This window comes from Syngnathoides biaculeatus, chromosome 2, assembly GCF_019802595.1.
Source record: "Syngnathoides biaculeatus isolate LvHL_M chromosome 2, ASM1980259v1, whole genome shotgun sequence".
Lineage (NCBI taxonomy): Eukaryota > Metazoa > Chordata > Actinopteri > Syngnathiformes > Syngnathidae > Syngnathoides > Syngnathoides biaculeatus.
Genome location: NC_084641.1, coordinates 15,185,970 through 15,213,946, shown reverse-complemented (window position 1 = coordinate 15,213,946; position 27,977 = coordinate 15,185,970). Strand labels below are relative to the sequence as shown.

General features: G+C 41.2%; 2 protein-coding genes across 8 annotated transcripts in view; both read left to right on the top strand.

Moving 5' to 3' along the window:
* Window positions 1–3,834, top strand: part of dgkza (diacylglycerol kinase, zeta a) — a 90,589-nt gene extending 86,755 nt beyond the window's left edge. For all 7 annotated transcript variants that reach the window (XM_061836143.1, XM_061836145.1, XM_061836146.1 and 4 more), the window contains 2 exons: window positions 131–230; window positions 3,060–3,834. In XM_061836143.1, coding sequence (XP_061692127.1) covers window positions 131–230; window positions 3,060–3,176 — 217 coding nt within the window. In that variant the 3' untranslated portion in view covers window positions 3,177–3,834. The remainder of the gene's footprint in view (window positions 1–130; window positions 231–3,059) is intronic.
* Window positions 3,835–8,786: 4,952 nt separating this feature from the next.
* LOC133494624 (midkine-B-like) lies at window positions 8,787–23,873 on the top strand. Its single transcript, XM_061808620.1, has 5 exons — window positions 8,787–8,964; window positions 16,012–16,088; window positions 21,952–22,119; window positions 22,203–22,364; window positions 23,478–23,873. The coding sequence occupies exons 2-5, from the start codon at window positions 16,013–16,015 to the stop codon at window positions 23,504–23,506; spliced, it is 435 nt and encodes a 144-aa protein (XP_061664604.1). The 5' UTR covers window positions 8,787–8,964; window position 16,012; the 3' UTR covers window positions 23,507–23,873.
* Window positions 23,874–27,977: the final 4,104 nt, after the last annotated feature.

Genomic DNA, 27,977 nt, shown 5'->3' with positions numbered 1-27,977 from the left:
GAAGTTGGCACGCTCAGGGACAGAAAGTCGAGGTACCACCGTGGAGCCAGTTTGACAGACATCCACAGAAGATATGAAGACGAAAGCAATAGAGTTCTGTGGCTCTCATGCTCCTTCTGTTCTGCTCCAGTGGCGAAACAGTTCTTCATCGAGCCGCGTCACTGTGTCACAGGACCATCTGCCATTACCTGGTTGAGGCAGGAGCCTCGCTGATGAAAACAGACATCCAGGTTGGTTAAGAAAAATATTATCAGAATACTGTGAACCCCCACTATTCACGAAGGATAAATGTTGAACTAAATGTATGTATACATAGTATATTTAAAAAACAAAATGTTCAGCCGAACCTGATAATGTATAGCAGCTTAATGCTGACATATAACTATCTATCCACCCATTTCTCGTAACTGCTTATCCTCACCAGGGTCACGGGTGTGCTAGCAGGTATCTCTGCTGACTTTGGGCAGGAGGCGCTCACCCTTGCACTGGTCATCAGCCAAACACAAGGCACATAAATAAACAATCATTCATGCTAACATTCAGACCTAAAGACAGTTTGGAGTCTTCAATTAACCTACCATGGATCCTAATTTGAACGTGCTTGCCTAATGCTGACATATACTGAAATACACATGAAACTATAGATGGCATTGTGAAGGTGATTATAAAACTTCAATCAACTGCAACTTTAACACAAAGCAGCAACATATACAACAACAGCATACGTAATACTGTAATTCAAGGGCATATAGTTTCTCTGCTCTGTGGGACTAATGAATACTACTAGATTTTACTTGGGACCTTCTCTGCCTTTAAAATACGTACGTAAATAAGTTTGTGGTTGTAATATGACAAAAGGCAAAAAGAGGCAAGGGGGATGAATATCTGAGAGTTTTGTCTTTCATCCTGGTCATTTCATTCTTGGAGAGAGTATTGACTCAATCTCATGTGGAGTGGTTGTCTTAAAATATGTTTTGCCTCTCATCCAAGCAGGCTTCATCTATTACTGCATCAAGCTGAGTAGAACTGCACTAGCCTGGTTTTTTGGTGTTGAAACCCAACTAGTTATCCTCCAATTCAGACGCACGCCCCTAACCATGAATGACATGACTCCTTTGGGATGCAAAAATGACAATGTCGTTACAATGGAGTAGTTACTGGGTGGAAGCTTCTAGGTTAAGATTTTATTCAGTCGAAAAAGGTGGTGGAGCTGCCTCGAGGCCAATAAAGGCCCACTGCCTTTTGTTTAATCGTTGTAAGCAGATTTTTTTTTTTTTTTTTGAAGATCTTTGGACTGGAGGAAAGGACAGCATTGTGTGAAGGAAGTCGTGTTGTTAGCCACATCCTCAGTTTTTAGATGATTTCTCAACCTTTACGTAGATGGCCCATCTCACTTCTATTAAACTGTCTTCTCTTTAGAGAACGTGTACTTTTTTGCCCCATAAAAAGTGCCATTTCTCTTTGAGGCTGAAGTAGACAGCTGAGTTTTGACCTGAAGAATTTGCTCGCCTGTCTTCTGACGTGTATTACAGTGTTTCATTTGTCTCCCCAATATATGCATCAGTGCACTCTTTATGATAGTCACTATTAAAAGGGAGGCAGCCAAAGAAGCCCAAGTCCAAAGACTATTCCACTGGATGCTGAGCCATATGTCATGCACTGTTGTAAACATTGTAGTGCTTTTTACTACAACCAACCAGCGGTCAAAGGTTCAAATGCTATAGCAGATGAATTAAAAAATGGACACTGTTAATTTGCTGTTGGAGAGTACTGTAATTTCTCAAAAATAATGCTCAAATTTTTCAAAAAATATTTTTAAAAAGTTATTACAATGCATTATATTTAGGTATGGATGTAAAATAAAAAATACAATGACATTGTATAGTTGTATACAGGTACATAGAGTGGTTAAAAAAAAGGTATACGTCTACATTTCGACATGAAATTCGATGTCTTATGTTACACATTTATATTTATTACGGTAATGTGCCCCCCCCCCAACGTGAACTCTATGACCTCCTCGGGTAGCATGCATTTCACGATCGCTAGCTTAACATGTTTGTTGCTACTGCACTAAAGATCAGAAACGACTGCCCGTGAGTTTGTTTTAACTTAAACCAAGACAAAAAATGTCGACTACAACGGCTAATTGTGCAGCTGCTTTTAAAAGAAATCTGTCATGACTAGTTCTGGGAACAAAACATAAGCATGAATCGAGGCTTCACAGGGAACTAAAAGGTCTTCAGTATAGTTTGGTCCACAACCCATCAGAGGTTTATAGCCCAACAGTCAGGTTTTTTGTCAAGTAGCGGGATTATAGATGACTTGCAGCTGGCTAATAAATTCTTCAGTCCTGGGGGGAGGAGAGGGGTGCTTAAAATGGGCCAATCTATGAAGATGTCCAAGCGACTGGGAGTTGCCTTTGAATGTTTAACTGTGCAGTGGAGCCTTGATATAAGGTATGCTGCTCTAATGGTCATAGGGTAAAATGGACCATCGGGATTGAACAATGCTCTTTTTTTTTAAGTTTCCATTGGTTTCTTAAACTGCCGTTGACAAAGTATGTTAGTTCTAGAATAGGCCACTTTTATTTAGTGGCGCTGTAGCAGAATGCAGGCAGAGAATAGGAGTGATGAATTTCTGGGTTCGAAGTTCCAAAACACGTGGCTCCCCTGGCTAACTGGCAGCCATGCTGAATGTGGGGCATGGCCATGTCTTGATGGTAAGTTATATCTGTTATGTCGTCAGAGAGAGAGAGAGAGAGAGAGAGAGAGAGAGAGAGAGAGAGAGAGAGAGAGAGAGAGAGGAGAGAGAGAGAGAGAGGCATGAAGAAGACAAAAGTAGTTTTTGGTGTTTGGAACATGATATTTTTGGTACAGTAACAGTTTTTTCTCAAGCCATTATATACAATGGATTTGGAACTCGGGAGCACACCAATTGCTCATGGCTCAGGAAAGCGACTCGTCTAGAATGACGAACAGTTCTCACATGAGAAATGAACGCAAATGTATGGTTTTACTGTAGTATTTAAAAAAACAAAAATCTGTCTCCCACCTCAGGGAGACACCCCAAAGAACCGGGCCGAGAAGGCTCACGATGCTGAGCTGGCAGCATACCTGGAGAACCGGCAGCACTACCAGATGATCCAGAGGGAGGACCAAGAAACAGCCGTGTAAGCGTCTTCAGAACCAAAGTGCAAGAAGTGGCCAAGTGTGAGTGGACCAGTGCCAAAAGTCACGATGATAAGGACCAGTACTAAACATATTTACCAAGAAACAACTCAGGACGTTCTTTTTCCTGTAGTCTCACTAGATCATAAACGGTGTGCGGATGTGTTGTGGCAAAGGCTGTAGGAGGAGTCAGGTGTCACAGAAACATTTGAAATAACTACAAATGTCTGAGACTTATTTTTTAACTTTTAGATTTGTTTTTTTCCTGTTTGGACCCAAAGTATCCCTCCACATGACTGACTGACAAAGCACGATTAATTGTAAACTAGAAGCCTCTAGCAAGTGTGTTGCTATTCTAGTTGTATTTTCTTTGTTGCCTTTTGTACTAAATTGTGCATAGTAAATTATTTCATGTTGCTTGCACAGCTTACATAGCCAAATATTCACATACCAAAAAGAAAGATTTGGATAACGCTTGTTAGAAATTTAGCGCTTGATGTTCGCATCTTTAACTTGCAAGGTCATTTTGTTTATTTATACTTTCCAATACATCTTTCAAATAAGTTGATACACTGGTTGTGAACTGTTTTTTTGTGGTTGTTTTGCTGTATTTGTTTTTAAAATTGCATGTCTTGCGGTAATAAAACATTTTCCAGTGGTTTTAGATTCTGCTCCACTGTTTTCACATATTTAAAGAAAAAAAAAACATCCAGCGACCACAGTTTCAAGCAGATGAGCTTCAAACTGTCAGAGTTATTGTTCTAATTCAAATCAAAGCATTTTTTTTCATTTTGTATGGGATGCCATAGTAGATAGGAGAGACAAAAGAAAATAGATAGCTCTGTTTTTCTTCAATCTCTATGTGTGTGTGTCAATTCATTAATGTATCATAAATGCATAAAAACTGCGCCAAACAAATATGAGCGTTCATCTGAGATGACACGTTGTGACGACCCCTAACAGGACAAGCCAAAAGAATTGCGGTTTTAACAATTTTTTTTTTTACAGCCAATTGTGGAATGAAGCCATAAGTCATTGCTGTTCAAGTTGTGTTCCAAGTCTAAAGTCTAATCTTGCATCATTAAATTAATTAAGTCGTGACTCGGTTCCACTCCTCTGATAGACTGACCTTAAATTTCGATTTCACTGTCCTTTATGTGTACATTGTATCTACCTTTTGAGAATTGCAATACAGATATTTTGTGCAGAGTACAAGATGATGTAATCTACTCCAATTTTACCTCTAGAATAATTCAGCAGATCAAAGTCTATAGTATTGGGTATTGAGTTGGCATTTGGAAGCAGTTTCAATGACATTTACAACTCGAAATACAAGAAAAGCTCATTAAGGACGCCACCATTAGGCTGGAGAAAACCGCATGTGTAAATCGATAAGGCTGCAGCGTTATGCACAATGAATTGAATGGTTAAAGTAGCTAAAAAAATGACTTTTACAAACACTGCACTTTATTTAAAAAGAAAAAAATCATGGGGATAACTAAGAAATTACTGGCAACCAGTTTAGGTTGTAGTCCACCTTTAGCCCGAAGTTAGCTGAGACATGCTCTGGAACTCCCCTTGTGAGGAAAAGGAGCTTGGGACAATGGATAATGTTAAGTGGTCCGTGTACAGCTTATATGACAGGTACTGTCTTAAAATTAGTAAAGCACTTCTTGTTTACTATGGTAATTAACAGATTGACTCACGAGGTCAAAGATGGTGGAATAGTGAGGTTATAAGGATTAGACCCCTTTTCCTTTGTTTTGTTCATTTGTAAACTGTCCTTAGGTCTTATGAGAGGTGCTATATAAATCCAGTCTATTGTTATTTATTGTACATTATTATTATTAAAGATAGGGAAGGCGCACGCATTTGGGTACTTGGGATCGATTGTGCTTATCAATACCAATGAATTGGATTCACAGGACAGGTTTCATGACACCCAAGGAGACATTACAAATTAAAAAAAACAAACAAAATGGGGTTGAGTGTTTGTTATGGGAGCATTGTCCATGTCGTGAACCACTGAGATGTGATACCATCCACCACCGTGGAGCTGCCGACAGTCCCCAGTGGGAGCGTCTTGGGCTTCAGTGGGGTTGGCAAATAAGTCCATATTCTTCCACCAAGACCACGATGTCAGCGGAAGGTGGTATCCGGCAACTGAGCTCAAGGAGCTGTGAAGATGTTAACAGGTCGTAGGGCACATGTAGACACTGTCACTGTGTGGGAATGGAACCCATGCTGCCTGCACCAAAGTCGCGCCAGTGTGTCCCTACACCGTCAGTTACTAAGGCTGGAAGGTTTGGAGACAAAGCTAGAAAGACCAGAATGAGATGGTTTGGACAGATACAGGGGTTGGACACTGGATAAATCAATTGAAAGAAGAAGACCAAAGAGATTTGAGGATGAGGTAAAGTCAGACTTGCAGATCAGTCGGTGGGGTGAGCGCACAAGATTCTGACGAAGAGGATAAATGGAAGCGAGTGATTTGCAGTGGCAACCCCTGAATATGCTCAAGCCCACAGGATGAGGAAGAAGGAACGAGGATTCTTCAGATTTTTTATTTATTTTTTTTTTTTTTTTGAACTTTCCTATCCGAGCGTGATGACCCAGTTGTACTTGGGAGGAAAGGTTGTTGGAATTGTAAAGATTCTTAGAAGCAACTTTAAACCCACCATTAGCATCAGTTAATCCTGACCAATTTTTACGTATAAGGCTATAATATTTAAAAAACCTGTATGGAGGCCACAAATTGTAGGTTATGCAAAACGATACAAAATATTAACTTGCAATGTTAGTGTTTGACACCAAGTCCATTAATTATGACAAAAGAAAATGTACTTCACATAAAAGAAAGACCACTCCGGGCAATACATTTCTACAACATCATTCTAGCCAGTGATGAAGTGATTCTCACTCGAGCTTCCAAAAGGTGTTGCACTTGTAAATCCCGTGAGGAATCCAAAATGCGCTCAGTCATTTCCTTGGTCGAAGTTTAGGACTTGAAACTCGCTTGGCTAAAACTAAGACATGACCTTGACGACAGTAGAAAATCTTCACTCAATGTGCCATGCATTTTGTTTCAGAAAGAAATGATTCTGCTTTTGATTCAGTCATAGAAAAGAGGTTGCAACTCTAAAGAAAAGCAATATATAGATACTGTAACTACAAAATAAAACTTCATCCTACACCTAAAACCCCACAAAGTCAGTTAACCTATGATAACATCATAGTGTAGTTAAATGTGAGCTTAAATGTAAACTTCAGATCATTTCTGTTTTAAATTGTGAAGATAAAGTAACGAACCAAACCCAGGCTGCTTTGGGACCAGAGATACGATTGCAGATGGCTTCGTACAGGTAACTAATGCAAGTGCAATTACTGAGTCCTAAATGGTTTGTGTGTGAATGGAAAATAATTTCTGACTGAGAGAGATGGTGCAACTTGACTTCTGATTTGCGAAACTCAGGTCATGTCTTGACTTAATTTTTGCCACACTAATATGGGTCTTTAAGATTTAAGGTTAAGACTTAAAACTGCACAAAAATGTGCTTATCTGTGAAGCACTCCCACCATTGGTATCACCAATACTATCGACCGCAAAGGTAGGTGAGTCAGGGATTCCACGGTAACACGCTTTTGTCCTTATTTGTCATTGAAACATCAACATTACTTGCAAGTTATTATTTTAAGAAGAAATGGGACGGAACGTGCCTTCGAACATGTCCCTCTTATGCCATAGGGAAGTGAATCAGTCCTCATACACCACAGTACACATTTGCTCATACAGTGAGGAAAATAATTATTTGAACACCCTGCTATATTGCAACTTCTCCCACTTAGAAATCGTGGAGGGGTCTGAAATTTTCTTCATAGGTGCATGTCCACTGTGAGAGATTATCTATAAAGAAAAATCCTGAAATCACAATGTATGATTTTTTTTTAACGATTTATTTGTGTGATACACTTGCAAATAAGTATTTGAACACCTGTCTATCAGCTAGAATTCTGACCCTCAAAGACCTGTTAGTCCGCCTTTAAAAGTCCACCTCCTCTCCATGAAGTCCTGAATCTGATGCATCTGTGTGAGGTCGTTAGCTGCATAAAGACACCTGTCCGCCCCATACAATCAGTAAGACTAACTTGTAACATGGCCAAGACCAAAGAGCTGTCCAAAGACACCGGACACAAAATTGTACAACTCCACACGGCTGGAAAGGGCTACGGAGAAATTTCCAAGCAGCTTGGTGAAAAAAGGTCCACTGTTGGAGCAATCATTAGAAAATGGAAGAAGCTAAAGGTGACGGTCAATTTCAATCGGAGTGGAGCCCCATGCAAGATATCACCTCGTAGGGTCTCACTGATCCCTAGAATGGTGAGGAATCAGCCCAGGACTACACGACAGGACTTGGTCAATGACCTCAAAAGAGCTGGGACTACCGTTTCCAAGGTGACTGTTGGTAATACACTAAGACGTCATGGTTTGAAATCATGCATGGCAAGGAAGGTTCCCCTGCTTAAACCAGCACGTCTTGGCCCGTGTTAAGTTTGCCAATGACTATTTGAATGATACAAATAAGTCTAGGGAGAAGGTTTTGTGGTCAGATGAGACCAAAATGGAACTTCTTGGTCATAATTCCACGAACCATCTTTGGAGACGAATGATGAGTTCCATCCCAAGAACACCATCCCTACTGTGAAGCATGGAGGTGGCAGCATCATGCTTTTGGGGCTGTTTTTCTGCACATGGGACAGGACGAATGCACTGTATTAAGGAGAGGATGACCGCGGCCATGTATTGTGAGATTTTGGGGAACAACCTCTTTCCCTCAGTCAGAGCATTGTAGATGGGTCGTGGCTGGGTCTTTCAACATGACACTGACCCGAAGCACACAGCCAGAAAAACCAAGGAGTGGCTCCGTAAGAAGCATATCAAGGTTCTGGCGTGGTCTAGCCAGGCTCCAGACCTAAATCCAATAGAAAATCTTTGGAGGGAGCTTAAACGCCGTGTTTCTCAGCAACAGCCCATAAACCCGTCTGATTTGGAGAAGATCTGTGGGAAGGAGTTAGCCAAAATCCCTCCTGCAGTGTGTGCAAACCTGGTGAACAACCACAGACAAACAAACAAACAAAGGCTACTGTACCAAATATTACCATTGGTTTTCTCATGTGTTCAAATACTTATTTGCCCCTGCATCACACAAATAAATCCTTTAAAAAAATAATACATTGTGATTTCTTGATTTTTCTCTCTCACAGTGGACATGCACCTACGATGAAAATTTTCGACCCCTCCATGATTTCTAAGTGGGAGAACTTGCAACATAGCAGGGTGTTCAAATACTTATTTTCCTCACTGTAACTACAGTGACCATGTGATCGTCTTAAATGTATTTCTTCATCACTGTGAAGATAAAGCGCGTCTTTCAGAAGCGTTGTTCTCATTACATCTTTGCCGTTGGGAGGAATTCTTCAGAAGCACACACACATACATGCATGTGCACACACACACAATGTTGCACTTTATGGCCTCTTTTGCTACTGTTGGTCTGCAGATTAACAGGTTGTGAGTGTTTGTGTGCAGGGTGGGGGGACAGGGATGTGAAAGGAGCTAATGCAACCAGAATGAACTGGTTTGGTAGACAAAGGCAAGAGGGTAGCCCAAGGGGTAGGGGAGGCGAATTGTTTGAAGTGGCCTGTATTGGGGGTGATCTGATGCTTGCAGAGAGAAAAGAACTCAGAGAGAAAGTTGACGCCCTCGACCTCCACTCGAGTTTGAGCTGCTCCACAAGTAAGTGCTTCCATGTTGTCTTTCGAGTAATTGTCTTTTGTTTAAACGACAGACAAAAGAGAGTGAGAGACGAGAGATGGAAGGGAAAAGATAACTTGTGATAACTTGTACTTTTGGGCTTATTCAGAAAAGCATAGTTTCATGTTTTCATGTTTTGCAAGTCTTTGTTAAACGGTAAAGAGCAAGACTGGTTCACGGAGACTGGAGCCAAGTTGAATGTTTTTGTTGTTGTTGACAGTCTAGGCCCCCGGACATCATCAACACAAAGGTGGGGTTGTGTAGAGATGGCCTGTGTCTGTAAATAATCAATTAGATTCAATAAATGTAACTAGAGTGGAGGTATTTTTGCTCCCAAAATGGATGCATTTTTCTTAATTGTTATTGTCTGCCCCCAACACACACAGACACACACACACACACCCAACAACCTCACCCCTCCATCTCCCTCCTTAATCTTCCCTTTGTTTAAATTTCTGCATCTCTACTTGTTGTATCATGCAAGAATACCAACTCATGTTTCAAAATACTCTATATTTTACATAAAACAAAACGATATTGCCAAAGACCCATTACTTATTTCTGGCAAATGTCTGGAATCGTTAAGGAGTTTGCCACTGATGGTGTAAAGGAAAATTGTCACACTCAAGGCCCAGAGGCCAGATCCAGCCCGCAACGTCATTTTAGCTGGTCTGCAAAAGCAGATTGTGTGTGTCAACTTTCGTGGTTTTTGCAGAAATCTGAACCAAAATCTTCAAAATGTCATACGTCACCTTGAGATATTGAAAATGATTGCACATTACTGTTTTTCTTACAAAACCCCTTGTTACAGTAACTTGAGCAAGAGATGGACACTTGACTTCTGATATAAAAACTAATTATCCATCAATTAGTTGTTCATTTTTAATACTATGATGAATAAATGCATCCAAACTATAATCAGGAGAAGCTTCATAATGCAACAAGACAAAGAATTAAAACACACTGCCAAGACTACAAAGGCCTTAATCGAGGGCAAAAAGGGGAAAGCTCTTCGACTGGCCAAGTCATTCACCAAACCTTAATTCAATCGAGCATGCATTTTACCTCCCGAAGAGGAGACTGAATGGAGAAACAACCAAGAACTGAAATAGGCGGTAGCAAAAGCCCAGAAAGCCATTTCAAATGAATAATGCAACACTGGTGAATTCAATTGGTCACAGGGTTGATGCCGTTATTTCAAGTAAGGGCGATGCCACCAAATATGAAATGTTATGCAATGTCCTTGTACTGGGACTGCAACATTTCCAGGATTTGAAATGACTTCAAACATACTGTAAAATATAAACCCCAATGGTGGATATTTTCTATATTTACTACATCAATTCTGATGTACTTAGTGATTAGCAGCTGAAATGTAAGTGCATATTTTTTTTCCAATCAGATTTCAGCCTTTTTGCGTTGCTATGTAAATGTAATTTGCCATTGCCTTCAGAATCTTCGCTGACTGATGATGATATTTTGATCTACAGTATATTAGCAACAGGATGTTATCATGGACCGGTTAATTAATCAGTTTTCAATTACATGTCTGTTGTGAATTGCTCACATTAATTCATTAATTTAACTGCATACATCAATTAAATAATCAGCATCTCTAGTGAGTATGATGTAGTTTTTACTCTGGACTTTGTGAAGTTACACATTAAAAATTGATTCTAACTTGCTCTAGATCAGGGGGGTCAAACTGATTTTTGTCATGGGGTTTGCAATTTTGGTTCTTTAGCAAGAAACCCAAAGTCAATGCACACACTTGCGGGCCTTATAAAATGATGTGGCAGGCCGGATCGGGCCCCCGAGCAACCACTTTGACACCTGTGCTCCAGATGATGTAGAGTTGCGCGCTGTTATGCTACATTTTTGTATAGTATTGATAGTTTCTATCATTGTGACATGATTGTGGAGGTCTTAAGACCCAGGTACTAAATGAATGGGCCACCACTGGCGAACCCTGACTGAAAGTCCTTCCTTATGGTTGATCGCAAGACGACACAATCTGTAACTGGTTATTATGGAATACTAAATGCTAAAAGCTATCCATCCCATTTCTATACTGCTTATCCTCAGTTGGGTCCCATGTCAATAGGAGCCACTCATAGCTGACTTTGGATGAGAGGCAGGGTACACCCTCGACTGGTCGTTACTCAATCAGAGGGCACATGTGGTCATAGAAGCATTTCCATTCACACCTCCAAACAGTTTTGAATCTTGACTGAACCTGATGTAAAAAAGCCACAAATAACAAACGAGCTGGTTTCCAAGCCAATCATATTTGTGACCAAATCCATATCTCCTGCTGTAATGAAACAGAAAGCATTTAATACTGTTGCCAATTCCATGTAAAAATCAGTACAATCCGATTTAAGAGATGGCGATACACATACGAGGAAAGAAAAGTAAGAGCTCGAAGTCACTAAGAGTGGATTAGAGTACGACCAGACACGCCTGCCAGCATCTTACAGAATAATACTCAACTTCATACATAGGGAAGCGGGAGACCGAGAATCACTGCAGAGTCTGCAGGGCTTATGTGTTTTTACGTTTGACCGTAACATCAGGTCAAGCGCAAGTAGCCTTTTAGAGGGGGCTTTGTACCATTTCAAAAAGCTCTGGCCATAAAATAAATAATAAATTGTAGATTCAAACAAAAACAAAATCTTTTACAATTTGTAACACCGACTTGTAGTTAGCGTAACACCTCTGTTACACAGGTGACTATTTCGAGACCGACCTGTGAATAAAAGATAACAGCCAAGGGCCTTTTTTTTTTTTTTTTAATTTTAACTATTGCTTTGAACACTTGCAGTGCAGAAAATAACATTTCACACAAACAAAGACGTAAACAAACAAAGCATATTTTACTTTTGTATAGTTACAAAAATTTATGCCGTGTCTCATGATGCCATCAACCATTAGCAACACGGAAAGGTTAAACAGACCTGGGCCTAAGATCGAGCCTTAGGGGACACCGCGGTTGAGTTTGTAGCTTGCAGATGCTACCAAATCCCTTGTCATGATAAAATAAGGATGTGTTGCTTCTCAACTAAGAACTGGTCTTTGTGTGACAGGGAGCAGACGAGTGTAGCCAGGGTCGTTTGTGCAAATATCAAGGGGCGTCTTCGGCTCATGATCATGTACATGCACATTTCCTGTGGATTTTTTTTCCAATGATCTGTAAATCATAATTTTTTACAACTTTAGTTTGAGATATGTTTAGGGTTGAAACTATTAATTTATGCAATTCTAAATAAAACAGGGAGGGGGTATCATTTACTCCTATTTTTTCCCCCCACTATTTGTGGCTGGGCCAAACAACCACTTTTTTTTCATATGGTTTTGTTCTCCCGCCTGAGGCAATGCGGTGCTCTTAATTCTTACGCATGGTTGCTAAGTGGTATATCTGGGTTGTTGCTGCTCTTTTCAACATTGCACTTACATGTTAGTGCATTGCTGCAACATCCATCTCTCTTTTTTTTTTTTCATACCGCTTTTCCTTATTGGGGTCACGGGTGCTGTTGGAGCCGGTCCCAACTGACTTTGGGCTCGGAGGCAAAGTACGCCCTGGACTGGCAACTACTCGATCACAAGCCATAGCATACTGTGTATATATAGTATTCTGATATGGATGACCTTGTCTCAATTTACTCTGTTTGAAACCCGGGTTGGTTTCGTTGAACACAAAGTTAATATACACGCAGGGAACCCATCTTACTTCTATTGTATGAACGGCAACAAGGTTAACTGTACCTTCTGCCCTGTAGTGGAATAGGCTTTAATTGTTTTCTCTGTCATCAGTGGCATAGATCGTCATGTCATAATCCAAGCTGCTTATCCTCAAAAGGGTCGCGGGAAAGCTGGAGCCTATCCCAGCTAGCTTGAGGCGAAAGGCGACCTACACCCTGAACTGGTCACCAGTCAGTCGCAGGGCAGATATCGACACCATCACTGAGCGGGAATCGATCCCACGCTGCCCGCACCAAAGGCAGGCATGTGTACCACTACACCATCCGTGACTCCGTAGATCACTGTTTATGTTGTAAATAATCACTGAAGTGAAATTGGATAATTTCCCTTGACACACCTGATTATCACTCACATTGGGTTGGGAATCGCTGGACCGTATTGGAGCAAGCAGGTAGAGATTATTGCAAGTGTTTCCACACAGCAGTGGTCCTGTTAATGTAGTGGTCGATTTGCAAAAGTACAAGAACAAAGAGCAGCTATTCCCTAATCCTTTCAATTTCCACCACAGATGCTTCATTTGCGGCTCTTAATATAGTATCGTGGTGAAAAGCTCTTCTTTGTGGTGGGGAAACTATAATACAGGCGTGGTCTGGTCTTCAGCTTGCGACCACATGACGATGTTGACCTTTAACGATAAAGGAGCCCCAGTTCATTAGCCAGTGCTGAGTTAAACCAGAGCAGTTGACCTCCGACCTCTATCGGGCTACTTAATGAGGCTCGTATAGTTTTTCCATGAGGGAGAAAGTATACATTCTCTATTTAAATGTCAACATGCTGCTGCAAAAAACTCAAAGCAACCAACCGCAAAGCGAAGCAAATTAATTGATATCGCGCATTTCATAAGCAAGGGTACTCAATGTGCTTTACACGATTAAAAGAATTTCAAAACAAAGAAAAACCCCAAATAAAATACAATTAAAAGAGTGTTCAGTGCAAAAAAATAGCATTTGAAAGTTGAAGTACTCTAAAAACACATCAGAAAAAGTTTTTTAAACTGGATTTAAAAACATTCCCACTTGTGGATGACGTCACCTCTTTTGGCAACTTCTTCCATTTGTGTGCGGCATAATCACTAAATGTTGCTTCACCAAGTTTGCTTTGGACTCTGTGCTCCACTATTTGAGCTTTGTCTGTCGATCTCATCGCTCTCCTGGGTTTGTATTCCATCAGCATTTCTTTCATGTATTCAAGACCTTTAATGATTCATAGATCATTAACCGAACTTTAAAGTCGAGACTAAAGCTGACTGGAAGCCAGTGCAAGGACTTTAGGATTAGAGTTATAGGCTCTGACCTCTTTGTACTGGTCAGAACCCGAGCTGTAGCATTCTGAATGAGCTGCATCTGTTTAACGGTTTTTGTTTTTTTTTCCCGTCAGAAGACCATTACAATAGTCAAGTCTGCTTGAGATTGAAGCATGGATGAGGTTCCCCTGATCTGCCTGACACACACAAGTCTTCAGTATGGATATGTTCTTCAGATGGTTAGAAGACAGTTTTAGTCAGTGGTTTGATGTGACTGTTGGAAGTCAAGTCAGAATCTATCAGAACACCAAGTATTCAGACTTTGTTTTTTTTCTAACCGCAATCCTCTTTTGCTTTTTGCCAAAACATCTCAGTTTTGTCGCGGTTTAATTAAAAAAAGTGTTGGCTAATGCAGTTATTTATTTGCTTTAGGCAGTGACACAACACCTCAGTGGAACTGTAGTCATCTGGAGACACTGCTAAATATACTGCATACCTATTATGGTTTTGAAGAATTTCACTCAAGGGTACAATATTCATGGGCATTTGACATTGAACAGTTCCAGCGGTCCGAAATAACTCCTTACCTCCAGGCAGGACCTGAACCACTTAATTATGGTTCCATTTAGTCCTACCCACGTTGTCACCCTGTTCAGCAGTATTGTTAAGTGAGTTGAGCTGTTCACTGCCACCATTCATTGTTCGTATCTCAAATATACAGTCATATGTTGGGCCATTCGTACACCAAGGCGTGCAGTTAGCACGGTGCACGAGTGGATACAATGTCTGCCTCACAATACCGAGGTTTGAATCTCTGGTCATCCTCTCTCTGTGGAGTTTGCATTTTATGGTTATCTCGAGGTACGGTATGCCATATTCCTCCTTAATCCAAAAACATGCATCCATCCAAGCTGCTTATCCTCACAGGGGTCGTGGGAGTATAGGAGCCTGCCCTGGCCAACTTTGGGCAGAAGGTTGCCAGCTAATCGCAGGTTCCTCCCACATCCCAAAAACAAATTGCCCCTAGGTGTGATTGTGAGTGCGGCTGTTTGTCTTGATGTGCCCTGCGATTGGCAGGCAACCAGTTCAGAGTGTACCCCGCCTCCTGCCCGATGATAGCTGGGTTGGCTTCGGCACTCCCGCGACCTTCGTGAGGATAAGCGTCTCAGAAAATGGATGGATGGATGATGAAAATCCTCATAATAATTATTTGTCAAATTATTAACTGCAGACTTTTTCACAACAGTTTACTGTTATGCCTCTCTGACATAAACAAATGGGTGATTAATGCTTCATCAAAGTTTCAGGAAAAAAAGGGAAAGTGTTTTTTTTTTTATTTAATGTGGTATCCAATTTAGTGGATGTTGTTTTTTATCTCTTTTGATGAATATTTAACCCTTTCAAGACTACCAGGGTGCCAAGCGTACAAACAGCACTCCAGCTCCCCTTTCATTTTCAACATCTACTTTAAAACAATATATTGTCACTAACAGGCGCACGTCACTGTGCAAATGTGGTGGAAAGACAGACAATCGTCATGACTCCCTCCTGAACATTGTTAGTCCTGTCCCATTCAAATGCACACAATAATGGGATGTCCTGTTTTCCAGTTTCAAGATTTCTACCATGACACACAATACTAAATCTAAAATCAGTTTTAGTAAAAAGGGTCAATTTCACTCAAAAAAAAACAACAACAAAAAAAAACAGTGTACACACTCTTTGAAGTGCCTGTACAAAAGAACGATGTTTTTAAAGATTTTTCACATTTGTCTAATTTGAATTGCTTCAGGAAAACTCATCAAATTCCACAGTGGGGAAAAATGTTTTATTTTTTCAAATCCCCGGTTCATTTCAGATTTTGACCTGAATCGAATGTAACGGTTTAACAGCCTACAATGGCAGTGTGGTAAATGAAAAGGATTTTCACGCCCAACACTCCAAGACTGACTGTATTGTTGACAAACGGTGAACAGATTGACATGTTAATGTGGACTCTTTCCTGCTGCTGTGCGTTTTAACAGGATGAAGCCTGCGCTGCTGCTGCTCTTTGTTGCTCTCATCACAGTCAAAGCTGTAGCTGGAGGGAAAAACAACAAAGGTACGGGTAGTCCTCCACCGCTACTGCTTTTGGTCATGTCAAGAAGCGTCAGAGGTTTAGGGGTGCAGCACGCCCAAAGTTGGCCTAGAAATGACTATGCCACTTAGGAAACCATTCAGTTGCTTTAATATTTTTACATCCACATCAAACTTCTCTCAGTCAAATTCAAATGGAGTCTAGTGATACTGTCTGAACATCAGAATTGTTTTCTAGAGCTATTGTCAGCCTAGCTCACAACATAAAGAGTATCCTGGAATTACATGCAGCACAAGTGAGGACAGCTGACGAGAATTTGTTGGTGTTGAGTGGTTGAAGTTAAGAAATGTGCCACATGCCACAAGCCGGGTACTTTCGTCATAGCGCGGGAAGGCTGTTTATCGCTTTGCGTAGGTACAACATGGTGGGAGGGATTGGGTGGAACAAACCATTTCTGACCTGAGATGTGTGTATGTGTTAGGGGGGAGGGGATCAAGTGGTTGCTGTAGTCTTATTTTTTGGGGGGGTTGGTTGGTTAAAACATTACATTTTAACCAAGATTTGCGCGTATTGTATGTTTTTACACTTTTCTAGGTTGTGTAAAGATGACATACAGTTTAAAAAGAGTTTCCAAGTGCACTGACATATCTGTGACGTGCATTCCAAATATCAAAAACAATAGCGGACTCTCCATTCCCAAGTGAGCGACTGTCCGCCGCTGAGCCGAGTGTGTGGCTTTCGTAACCATGACAACCAGAGGCAGAGCGAGGGGATTGAACAGGCGGCAGCAGTCCGGAGTGTGGACTAAAATGGAGTATTTTCACTCATTGAGGCAGCAGCAGTTCATGCACAACGACTTTCCGTATTTTCCGTACTATAAGGTGCACCTAAAATTCTTTAGTTTTCTCAAAAGTCGACAGTGCGCCTTATATATGGATCAATATTGAGCCTTTAGTTCGGCTCCATCTCATGGATGCATAACGTAAACCCAGCCTCGACTGTAACGTCCATTCTAGGCGGTGCCCCTTATATGTGAAAAAAGTTTTAAATACGCCATTCATTGAAGGTGTGCCTTATAATGCAGTGCGCCTTATCGTGCGGAAAATACGGTACTCTAAAGTCAAGGGAAGTGCACAATGGCTGCTTACAAACACGGTCAGAAATGGATAACAAAAGATTTACTCAATATTATTTGTACGAACTCTTTCACCATGACGGGACACCACACGTACTACTGGGGGGCAAGGGACGTAGTTTTCTCCGAGTAGTAACTGGTCAACAAAGTCTCATTTGACTAAGGCAGAGCAATTGGGGAAAAAGAAAACAGATTGAAACCATGATTTTTGCCTTCGTCTCGACCACCGTAGTTTGAATGCGTAACGTGTCAGTAAGAAACATGATATTACGGTTAATTGCTTCCGAGAGATACGGTACTTGGGCCGTAGTAATTACATTTCAACCGATAAGTTGATTCAAAAATAGACGTGATGGATACTGTGACATATTGTAGTTCATAATGACTGATGAGGGACGAGCTAATTCGGTTGTACAGATTAATATCACAGACGTGCTCTTTTCATTGTCAAAATGGATTGCGTGTTGTCAAGCTGACATTAACTAGTGAGCTAGCCATTAAGTTTTCCTAAATTACTCAATGATGATTTGACTAAACTTTTAATACATACAGTACTTGTGGGACAATGTATTCCACAAGCCTGATGATGCAGGTTTGGTTCCCAGTGTCTCGCTTGAGAAGTGCCTCGTTCTCCACTTGCAATCTTCTCCGTATAACTATTTACGGCATTTGAGGGACTTCATGCGTTCACCCACAGGTTTGCCTGAAGTAGTTTTGATTTCTCTTTTCAGGAAATATAAAAATACCCAAATCTTTTGGGGTATATTTGGTGAGTTAACGGCAAATATTTTTTTGTTAGAGTCAGTTGTAGTCAATGCCTTTCTGACGTCTGGAAATAATTTTATAAAATACATTTCACCTGAAGTTAGCTGGGATGGGCTCCAGTACTCCCTTGTAAGGATAAGTGGCTTGGAAAATGAAATGAAATATTCTCTATAAAGGTGAGTTCGCAGATTAGAAAGATTTGAATGCAGCCTTACAGCACACCACTAATGCCCCCCCCCCCCCCCCCCAGTCGCTCCCCTCACTAACGCCCACAGTTCTTAAACATTTATTCAATAACAGCATGCGATTATAAAAGTCTGCAGTTGCGGTGAATTGTCATAGAAAGCGCGCACCCACTTGGTCTAAACTTTAAGTTGCGGCATTGGCGTCTGACAGGACATTGGGGAATTCGATGGTGTCCATGCAGCGGGCGGCACGGTGGTTCAGCTGGTAAAGGATTGGCCTCACAGTTTTGAGGTCCCAGGTTCAATCCCGGACCCGCCTGTGTGGAGTTTGTATGCTCTCCCCGTGCCTTCGTGGGTTTCCTCCGGGTACTGCGGTTTCCCCAAAACATGCAGCATTAATTGGACACTCTAAATTGCCCCTAGGTGTGATTGTGAGTGCGGCTGTTTGTCTCTATGTGCCCTGCAATTGGCTGACTACCAGTTCAGGGTGTTCCCCCGCCTCTTGCCCGTTGACAGCTGGGATAGGCCCCAGCACTCCCCGCGGCCCTTGTGAGGATAAACTCCTAAGAAAATGGATGGATGGATAAGTTGAACATGATTTGCAAATCATTGTAATCAGTTTTTGTTTAACACCGCAACTTCATTGAAATTAGGGTTGTATAACCACAATGTCAGGTTTAGTGGTGCAAAAATTTTGTCATGGTGGAAAGATGGTGGCTAAGCAGCAAAGAAAAGGATAAGGATAAGCGGTGAAGAAAATGGATGGATGGATGGATGGATGGATGGATGATTTTTCACCAGCTCATTCTGGATTTAATAAGCCGAAACGGCAAACATTCAACGCTCCAGTTTTGCACTTTACGTGTATATGATGTCACCATGCGGGTATTTTTGCCACTGTCAAAGGATAATCAATAACCTGCTTTGATTGGGCATGGGTGAAGCCACCTGCAGTGACGGCCACATCCGCGCAGATGTCCCATTTTAAATAAGCTGAAGGTACACCGGTCCACAAAAGTACAAAACCCAGACAAGGCTGCAGATTGGGCCGATGATACACAAGCTTGACAGATGTGCAGAGTGATGTACTCATGAATATGTCATTATCCAAGCCGCTTATCTTCACAAGGGTCACGGGAAAGCTGGAGGCTATCCCAGCTAGCGCCAGACGAAAGGTGCACTACAACCTGAACTGGTCGCCAGTCAGTCACAGGGCAGATATCGACACCATCACTGAGCGGGAATCAATCCCACGCTGCCCGCACCAAAGGCAGGCGTGTGTAGCACTACACCATCAGAGACTCTCGCAATCATGAATATGTGGACGGCAAGCATGGAACCCTCTGAATCTTTGTAGAAAGCCGTTAACCGAACACATTATCAAGACTGCCGTCATTATTGGACAATTTGTATTTCTTCAAATCACCCTTGGATGGGTGGGGAGAGATTCTTGTGGCCCGCGGACACATTTAAGTTATCGCCAACTCATCCTGTATGATCACATTGTCTTTTAACCCCACCGGCCTAGTGACAACGGCCCAATGATGCATGGCCGCCTTCTCTATCCATGTGAAACCGTCATCGCGCCTCACTTAAGGGAAATGAATGAATGAATTATCCTGCTTTTATCGGCGGCAAATAAAGTCGGCTGTCTTTACGTCCACCGGCACACACGGCCCCTTTGGTTAAATAAGTAGGCTGTGCGTGTCTGTAAAATGACCACAACTCGGGTCGCGGGCGTGTTGGAGCCTATCCTTACCATCTTCGTGCGAGAGGCAGGGTAGACTCTGAACTGGTTGCCAGGGCACATAAAATACAAACAAGCAACCTTTTACACTCACATTCACACTTCTTCTTCTTTTCCTTTCGGCTTGTACCATTAGGGGTCGCCACAGCGTGTCATCTTTTTCCATCCAAGCCTATTCTGTGCATCTCCCTCTCTAACACCCACTGTCCTCATGTCCTCCCTCACCACATCCAGAAACCTTCTCTTTGGTCTTCCTCTCGCCCTTTTGCCTGGCAGCTCCATCCTCAGCACCCTACCACCAATATACTCACTCTCTCGCCTCTGGAGATGTCCAAACCATCGAAGTCTGCTCTCTCTCACCCTGTCTCCAAAACATCCGACTTTGGCTGTTCCTCTAATGAGCTCGTTTCTAATCCTACCCAACCTGCTCACTCCAAGCGAGAAACTCATCATCTTCATTTCTGCTACCTCCAGTTCTGCTTCCTGTTGTTTCTTCAGTGCCTCACAACTGTTTTGTAAACTTTGCCCTTCATCCTAGCAGAGACTCTTCTGTCACATAACACACCAGACACCTTTCGCCAGCTGTTCCAACCTGCTTGGACCCGTTTCTTCACTTCCTTACCACACTCTCCATTGCTAGGTATTGTTGACCCCAAGTATATGAAGTCGTCCACCCTTGCTATCACTTCTCCCTGGAACTTCAATCCTCCTCCTCTGCCCCTCACATTCATGCACACATATTCTGCTTTACTTCGGCTAATCTTCATTCCTCTCCTTTCCAGTGCATGTCTCCATCTTTCTAATTGTTCTTCTGTATGCTCCCTGCTTTCACTGCAGATCACAATATCATCTGCGAACATTGTGGTCCAAGGGGAATCCAGTCTAACCTCATCTGTCAGCCTATCCATTACTCCTGCAAACAGGAAGGGGCTCAGGGTGGATGCCTGATGCAGTCCCACCCCCATCTTAAATTCTTCTGTCACACCTAAGGCACGCCTCACTGCTGTTCTGCTGCCCTCATACAAGTCCTGTACTATTCTAACATGTTTCTCTGCCACACCACACTTGCGCATGCACACTTACGGGCAACTTAAAGTCTTCAATCAACCTACTACACGTGTTTTTAGGGATGTGGGAGGAAACCGAAGTACCCGAAGAAAACCCACGTAGGCATTGGGAGGACATGGAAATTCCACACAAGCGAGGCCAGGATTTGAACTCCGGTCCTCCCGGTCCCTAGAACTATTAGACAGATGTGCTAACCAATTCCCCACTATGCCGCCCCATATAATGTATATTACATTATTGTAATTAATGATAATATTATGTAATTATATATCCATCCATTATTTGAGTTCTGTATCCTTACAAGGGTCACGGGAGAGCCAGAACTTTTCCCAGCTATCAGGTGTCGGAGGTGGGGTAGACCCTGAACTGGTTGCCAGCCAGTCGCAGGGCACATACAAACAAACAACCATTCACACTAGCAATCACACCTAGGGGCAATTTAGAGTTCCCAATAAATTGTGTTATTATATGTACAATATTGTTTTTGGAACGTTTAATCAATTAAAAATGAGAAACTTAACTGCAGAGCAGAAATATGGCCTTGCTTCTGGATCCTGTCAACTGGCTGAGGTCACTTTATTCTGCTTCTGTTTGCCCAGTTTTTGAGGGACTGGGTTTTAAAAAAAAAAAAAATCCTGAGGTGGATATTCAGTTTCGACAAAGCTTCTGCAGCCCAGGTAACACGTGGGTCTCCTATAAGTGCTCCCGCGAGTGCACAGCAAATGAGTGACACCTCACCAATCACACTTTCTGTATCTGGTTGTTTTCCCCTCAGCTGTGGTGTTTTTTTTTTTTTTTTTTTTTTTTTTCCCCCACAGAGGATTTTCCCAAAGTAATACTTTCCTGTCATGCTCACAAAAAGTGATTTATTTTTTTAATACTGCAAATCTCCTTTAAAGCGTACTCTATTTCTCATGTTTTTCCTTGAATTAGAAGAACGTACTGTGGATGGCATGCCTATTAATCCATTTTTTGCTCGTCCCACAGAAAAAATCAAACCTTCCCACTCTGGGTTAGATTGTACTGACTGGCGCTATGGAAACTGTGTCCCTAGCAACGGAGACTGTGGCGCCGGGTTTCGGGAGGGGATATGTAATCAGCAGACCAAGAAAATGAAATGTAAAGTACCCTGCAACTGGAAAAAAAACTTTGGAGGTAACATCCCTTAACTGGTATAAACTATCAGGAAATAATTCCCAAATCTTGCTGATTAAATCCGTTGTGATTTTCCCATCCAGCTGACTGCAAGTACAGATTTGGAAGTTGGGGTGATTGTGACCCGACCGCTGGCGTTCAGACCAGAAGCGGAACCTTGAAGAAGGCGCTCTACAATGCCGAGTGCCTGCAGACCATTTCTGTCTCCAAACCTTGCCCTGGCAAAACCAAGACAAAAAGCAAAGGTTAGCGTCACTGCTGTGTTAGAACTGTGTAGTAAACGAGAAGTATTTTACATTCACCTCCAAGAAGCCAATTATCCATTTTGAAAAATAATTTAAAATTTATTTTGGACACATTTTGAGTAATGATGTTTTTTGGGGGGTTTTTTTGTCTTAAAATGCCAAGTCCAAATTTCATGTTGTATAATTTTTCTTCACTTAAGTAATATATTCATTTCATTACTTTTTGGTTTTGTTTATGAAGCTCTTTTTTTTTCCCAATGTAGCAACTTGAAAATGCAAAGTGACTTAAATGTAAACATTCTATCCTGCTTGGTGTTGCGTAAATGATGCTCTTCCTCTTTTGGTTTTTCCAAAACTGCCGTCTACCATCTGAAGAACATACCTAGAGTGAAATCTTGTATGTGTCAAGCAGACCAGGAAAAGCTCGTCCATGCTTTTATCTCAAGTATACTTGACTATTGTAATGGTCTTCTGAGTGGACTCCCCAAAAGGAGTATTAAACAGCTGCAGCTCATTCATAATGCTGCACCTCGGGTTATGATCAGATCAAAGAGGTCAGAGGATATAACGCCAATCCGAAAGTCCTTGCACTGGCTTCCAGTCAGCTTTAGAATCGATTTTAAAGTTCTGCTACTGGTTTATAAATCCCTAAATGATTGAGGTCCTGAATACGTGAAAGAAATGCTTACGGAATACAAACCCAGTCGAGCTCTGAGATGGACTGACTCAGGTCAAATAGCGAAGCAAACATGGTGAAGCAGCATTTAGCGATTATGCTGCACATAAATAGAATAAATTGCCAACCGAGGTGAGGTCAGCCCTAAGTGTGAATGCTTTTAAATCCAGGTTGAAAACTCTTCTTTTTTTTTTCTCATGCTTTTTAGAATATATCCGCTTTTTGACCATATGACTTGCACTGTATGCGATTTTAATTGTCTTTTTTTAATAGATGTATAGATGTAATAGACATGTTTGTCATTTTTATTGTTTTTATGCCGTTCTAAATGGTTTATCTCCTTTGTTTTCAAATGTCTTTAATCATGTAAAGCACATTGAGCTACCTTCTGTATGAAATGAGCTATACAAATAAATTTGCTTTACTTTGCTTTCCAGGAAAGAAGAAAAAAGGCAATGGACAGTAAATGCAAGTGAAGAATTTCTGGGGAAAGACACAAAAGGATCTTTATCAATACATTTTGTGAACAATCTCAACTTTGGTATTTGGACGTTTATAGAACTAAACTAGTTTTGTTTGTAGACGTTCTGAAAATATGACTCTAATTTTGATGTAGAAAGTAGAAAATACTCGATTGTAAATCTTTTCTGAATCTGATGTTCTGAATACGGTCCAAGTTATTATCTATTCATCAGTAATTAGCATTAGTGAGAGTGTGCGCCGCAGTAGCAGATTCTACTAAACTATAATGTGCACACATTTTCAAATATGCAATGGTGTTATTTTTAAAATCATTGATGAAAATAATAATAAAGACTGAGGACATATTTCAACTAATTGTATTTATTTTTTCCATTTTTCATTTGATGATATGCATCTAGAATATTTATATATTCATAATCATGGGAAAGCATGTACATTGTTATTTCAAATATGAAACCAGTAAATGTCAAATCAGTTAAAACCATTCCCCACCCCAAAATGGCCTCTCCCAGTCCACATACAGTATAAATGCAAGCCCCCCCACGTACAGACCTGCTACCGACTGACTGACGGTCTTTGGACGTAACTAAGTCTTCCTCTGAAGGGGCTGCAGCACCACCGTTTTGGGAAGGCCTCCGTCTGGAGAGAGGAATTTCAAATATGATCTTCAAAGACGCCTTCACTGTTTTCAAGAGTGATGTGAGAATTGCGTCGTGATTGTTAGCTTGGACCGCAGGGGAAGGGGGTGGGCGCTGGGGGGAAGCTCCACCAAGTGTCAACCTGAGCAAAACCCTCTGGCGTTTTCTCAAGCGACAGTTTAGATGCATTAAAAATCATATTCTGAGATCAAAGGCTGGATCTGATGCTATCGTTCCTCCATCTAAAATGGTTTGCACAGTCCTCGCCTGATGGGGTCAAAAAAGCCCTTTTTTTTTTTTTTTTTTAAATGGTCCTGATTAAAAGCTTGAAGACGGAGAGAAGGAATTTGGGATTGTTTTTGTGGTCTGTAGTACATTTTGAAAAATTCTTCCCCGTTGGACTGTGATATATGTGACACTGGAATATTTCATGGTGAACCGTCACTTTATGTTTCCTCCACTGCCTCTCTGCACTGCTGCAATTTAGTTTTATAGCATAGTACAACTATGCTATGCTTGCTCGTGTGTTTAAAAACGTGTGACTATGTCATGATCTGTGTACTGCTACAACGCACATGCTAAATCCAAAAAGATGAAGATCTCAAACACACAGCTATGATACAGTAGTGCTGCTCCGACAGGATTTCCCCCAAAATTAAAACTGGAAAAAAAACATTATTATTATTTTTTTTTTCAAAGCTTAGACTTGACAAACTGGGAAGAACACAAAGGCAAGTGAGGCAGGCATAGGACGAATATCACGCAGATTGTCTGGCAGCGTTTCTAAAACTCACAGCGCACTTGATCTCAGTACAACTCAACGGGACCTTGGCAAAGAAATATTTAAAAACTATAATTAACAAAAATCTTTAGGTTCACAAGAGGATTAGACGGCCTATTTTTGGGTGAGTAAACCAATCATGTATTGTATCTCCTACATTGATGCAATCGCTTGGTATTTTCACGAGCCATTTGTGGACTGTTGTGCACTAAGATACCAAATTAACGCCTTTTCCAAATGAATTAAAACCTAAATCACAAGAGACCAAGAATGTCACATGACTATAATTTCACTTTTTTTCAACATGACTTCTCTTTTGATCAAATAACATTGAGTGGTCCAAGTTCACTTCACCAAAAGTCAAAACATGGAGAGTTTTTATGCGTGTGCTTGCATTTCTTCCATTTTCATGTCCAGCGCAGTAGTGATTGGGATCGAGCACTTACACGTACTGTAATTTCCGGCCTACAAGCCGCGACTTTTTCCACACGCTTTCAACCCTGCTTCGGTTTATGCGGTGATGCGGCTCTAGCGTTAGCGCACCTGTTTATAAGCTTTGGTACACAGAAAGAGTTTAACGCTAGCGTTGTCAGTTTTACCTCCAGCCAAGAATCTCCTCAAAACCGTTGTCCATAACAAATGATGAACTGTTCAAAATGTGTTAGCACCCTGGCTAACGTTCTCAATCAATGTTTCAGAGAAGAAGACACGTTTATTTTTTTACGAGTGACGCAGGATTCCCCAGTGACCCCCAGTGCCAGGGGTCTTTTCAAATATGCCGAAGACACAGACTGACCGTTCTTCAGACAGTTTTAAGCTCCCTCTCGAACGCTGATGTCACTGTCCCGTAAAAAAAAAAAAAATTGAAAAAAAATCACATCTGTGGCATGTTGGCTTTCACAGTTTTAAGATCCTCACCATGACCACCATTTTGCTTGGTGCATTTACCATCACTTTTAGGAGAGGAGACATGAGTTTAGTTTGACTGAGGAGTGACGAGGGATGAGCGCGGAGGCTGCACAAAAGCGCTGCGATCGAGGAAACGTTGACGTGATTTGTGGAAGTCTTTCAGCTGCTTGACAGCGACGTGTAAAAATGGCCATACGCCAGCTGGATGGCAAACAAAGTGGGACTTAGCTAGCGCTCTGTTTTATTTGGGAAAGTATTAACGACCAAAATGACTGGATTACACTGCTTCGTGGTCCTTATGCTATGAAAGTCTACAATTAGGTTGCAATCCTATCGAATGTACGGAAGCGTATTACTGCCACACCAAAAAAAAAAAAAAAAAAGGTCGCAGTAATAATTCTCTTCCGTACGAATGCAATTTACAACACCCAGAAAAAAACATGTCCCCAACGGTTTTGATGTTTGTGCAATATCTGCGCCTTCAATGTAAGAACATTTTTAAACAGAAGCAATTGTGTTAATCTTGCTACAAATGTAAATCTATTGTTTTCAATATTTTCATGTTTTCACTGGATTCTTTGCATGACACATTGCAACACTGCGTATACATTAAAAAAAAAAAATCTCCACTACAAAAAGAAATCTGTGTGTGGTGGGGGTCGTTTTGGGAGGGGGAGCGCACTTACGATCTACTCTTAACAGAACATGCATACACTTGTGTACAATAACAGAATTGATCATGTTAGACTTAAATTTGGTTCCACTTCAAACATAAAGCAGATATTTGTTGTGATAGCACGAAACAACAAACACGGACAAACACATTTTATGATAAGAGTAACAAATTGATTTTAATATCCAGTATAAAAGAGGAAAATAAAATTAAATACTGAGACTCTAGGCAAACTCGTCATGTTAAGAATAAGATCACTTGCCCCACATTAATTCATCTAAGGAGTACAATCACAAAAATGTCAATTCAACAATAAATGATCACTGAATGCAAACAAATTGACTGTCGAGCAAAGAAAAAAGAGATATTTGTTTTATAATGAGCCCCTAAATGGACATGGAAAAAAATTCTCACAAGAAACCTTCTCATTTGAATGAGAAATATCTCGTTCTAATGAGAAATTTCTCGTCAGAATCTTTTTGTCTTTTTTCCCCCCTCCCATGTCCCTTTAGGGGCTCCATAGTTTTATCTTTACTGCACATGCCACAAAATCTAAACCTGGGCATTTGTTTGACAGATGAAATAAAAATTATTTACAATTTATAAACTAGATCTAGTGACTACATAATTAGTGTTTAATATCAGGATTCATAGTTTTCATGTCAAACCTTTAAGATTTATTTTTTTCCTGGGAGATATTTTGTATCTTGTTGCTCTGCTCTGTTTAGATTACACTTACGAATCTCAAACAGGGTTACTCTGTAGTTTCCCAGGGGAGCCTATAATTCTTTTTAATTATTAAATTGCGTTAATTTACAGTAATAGTTATCAAGCTACTAATTATTTAATTACACTTGATTAACCAAGTGACAGTTTTTACATGTAATGGGGGGGGGGAGAGAGAGAGATAAATCTCTGTTGATGAAAAGCCTACAAAAGAATAATGGCCTGCAAAATAATGAAAAGAAAATTACCACTCTGGTAAATATTCATTTATTCATTTTTCTGAGCTGCTTATCCTCACGGGGGTCGCGGGAGTTCTGGAGCCAATCCCAGCTGTCATCGGGCAGGAGGCTTGGTAGACCCTGAACTGGTTGCCAGCCAATGGCAGGCCACGTGGAGTCGCACTCAAAATCACACCTAGGGGCAATTTAGAGTCTCCAATTAATGTTGCATGTTTTTGGGATGTGGGAGGAAACCGGAGTGCCCGGAGAAAAGCCACGCAGGCACAGGGAGAACATGCAAACTCCACACAGGGAGGGCTGGGATGGAACCCGGCTCCTCAGAACTGTGAGGCCAATGCTCTAACCAGGTGCCCGACAATCTCCCACCCACTGTTGAATAATAGAGAGCAAATAGGTTTGTTACAATAGCGCCGTATTAAGAGTTTCTGCAGGGGGAACACATCCTATTAGGACAGCACCTGTTCAAAACAGCACTAATTAGCAACAAG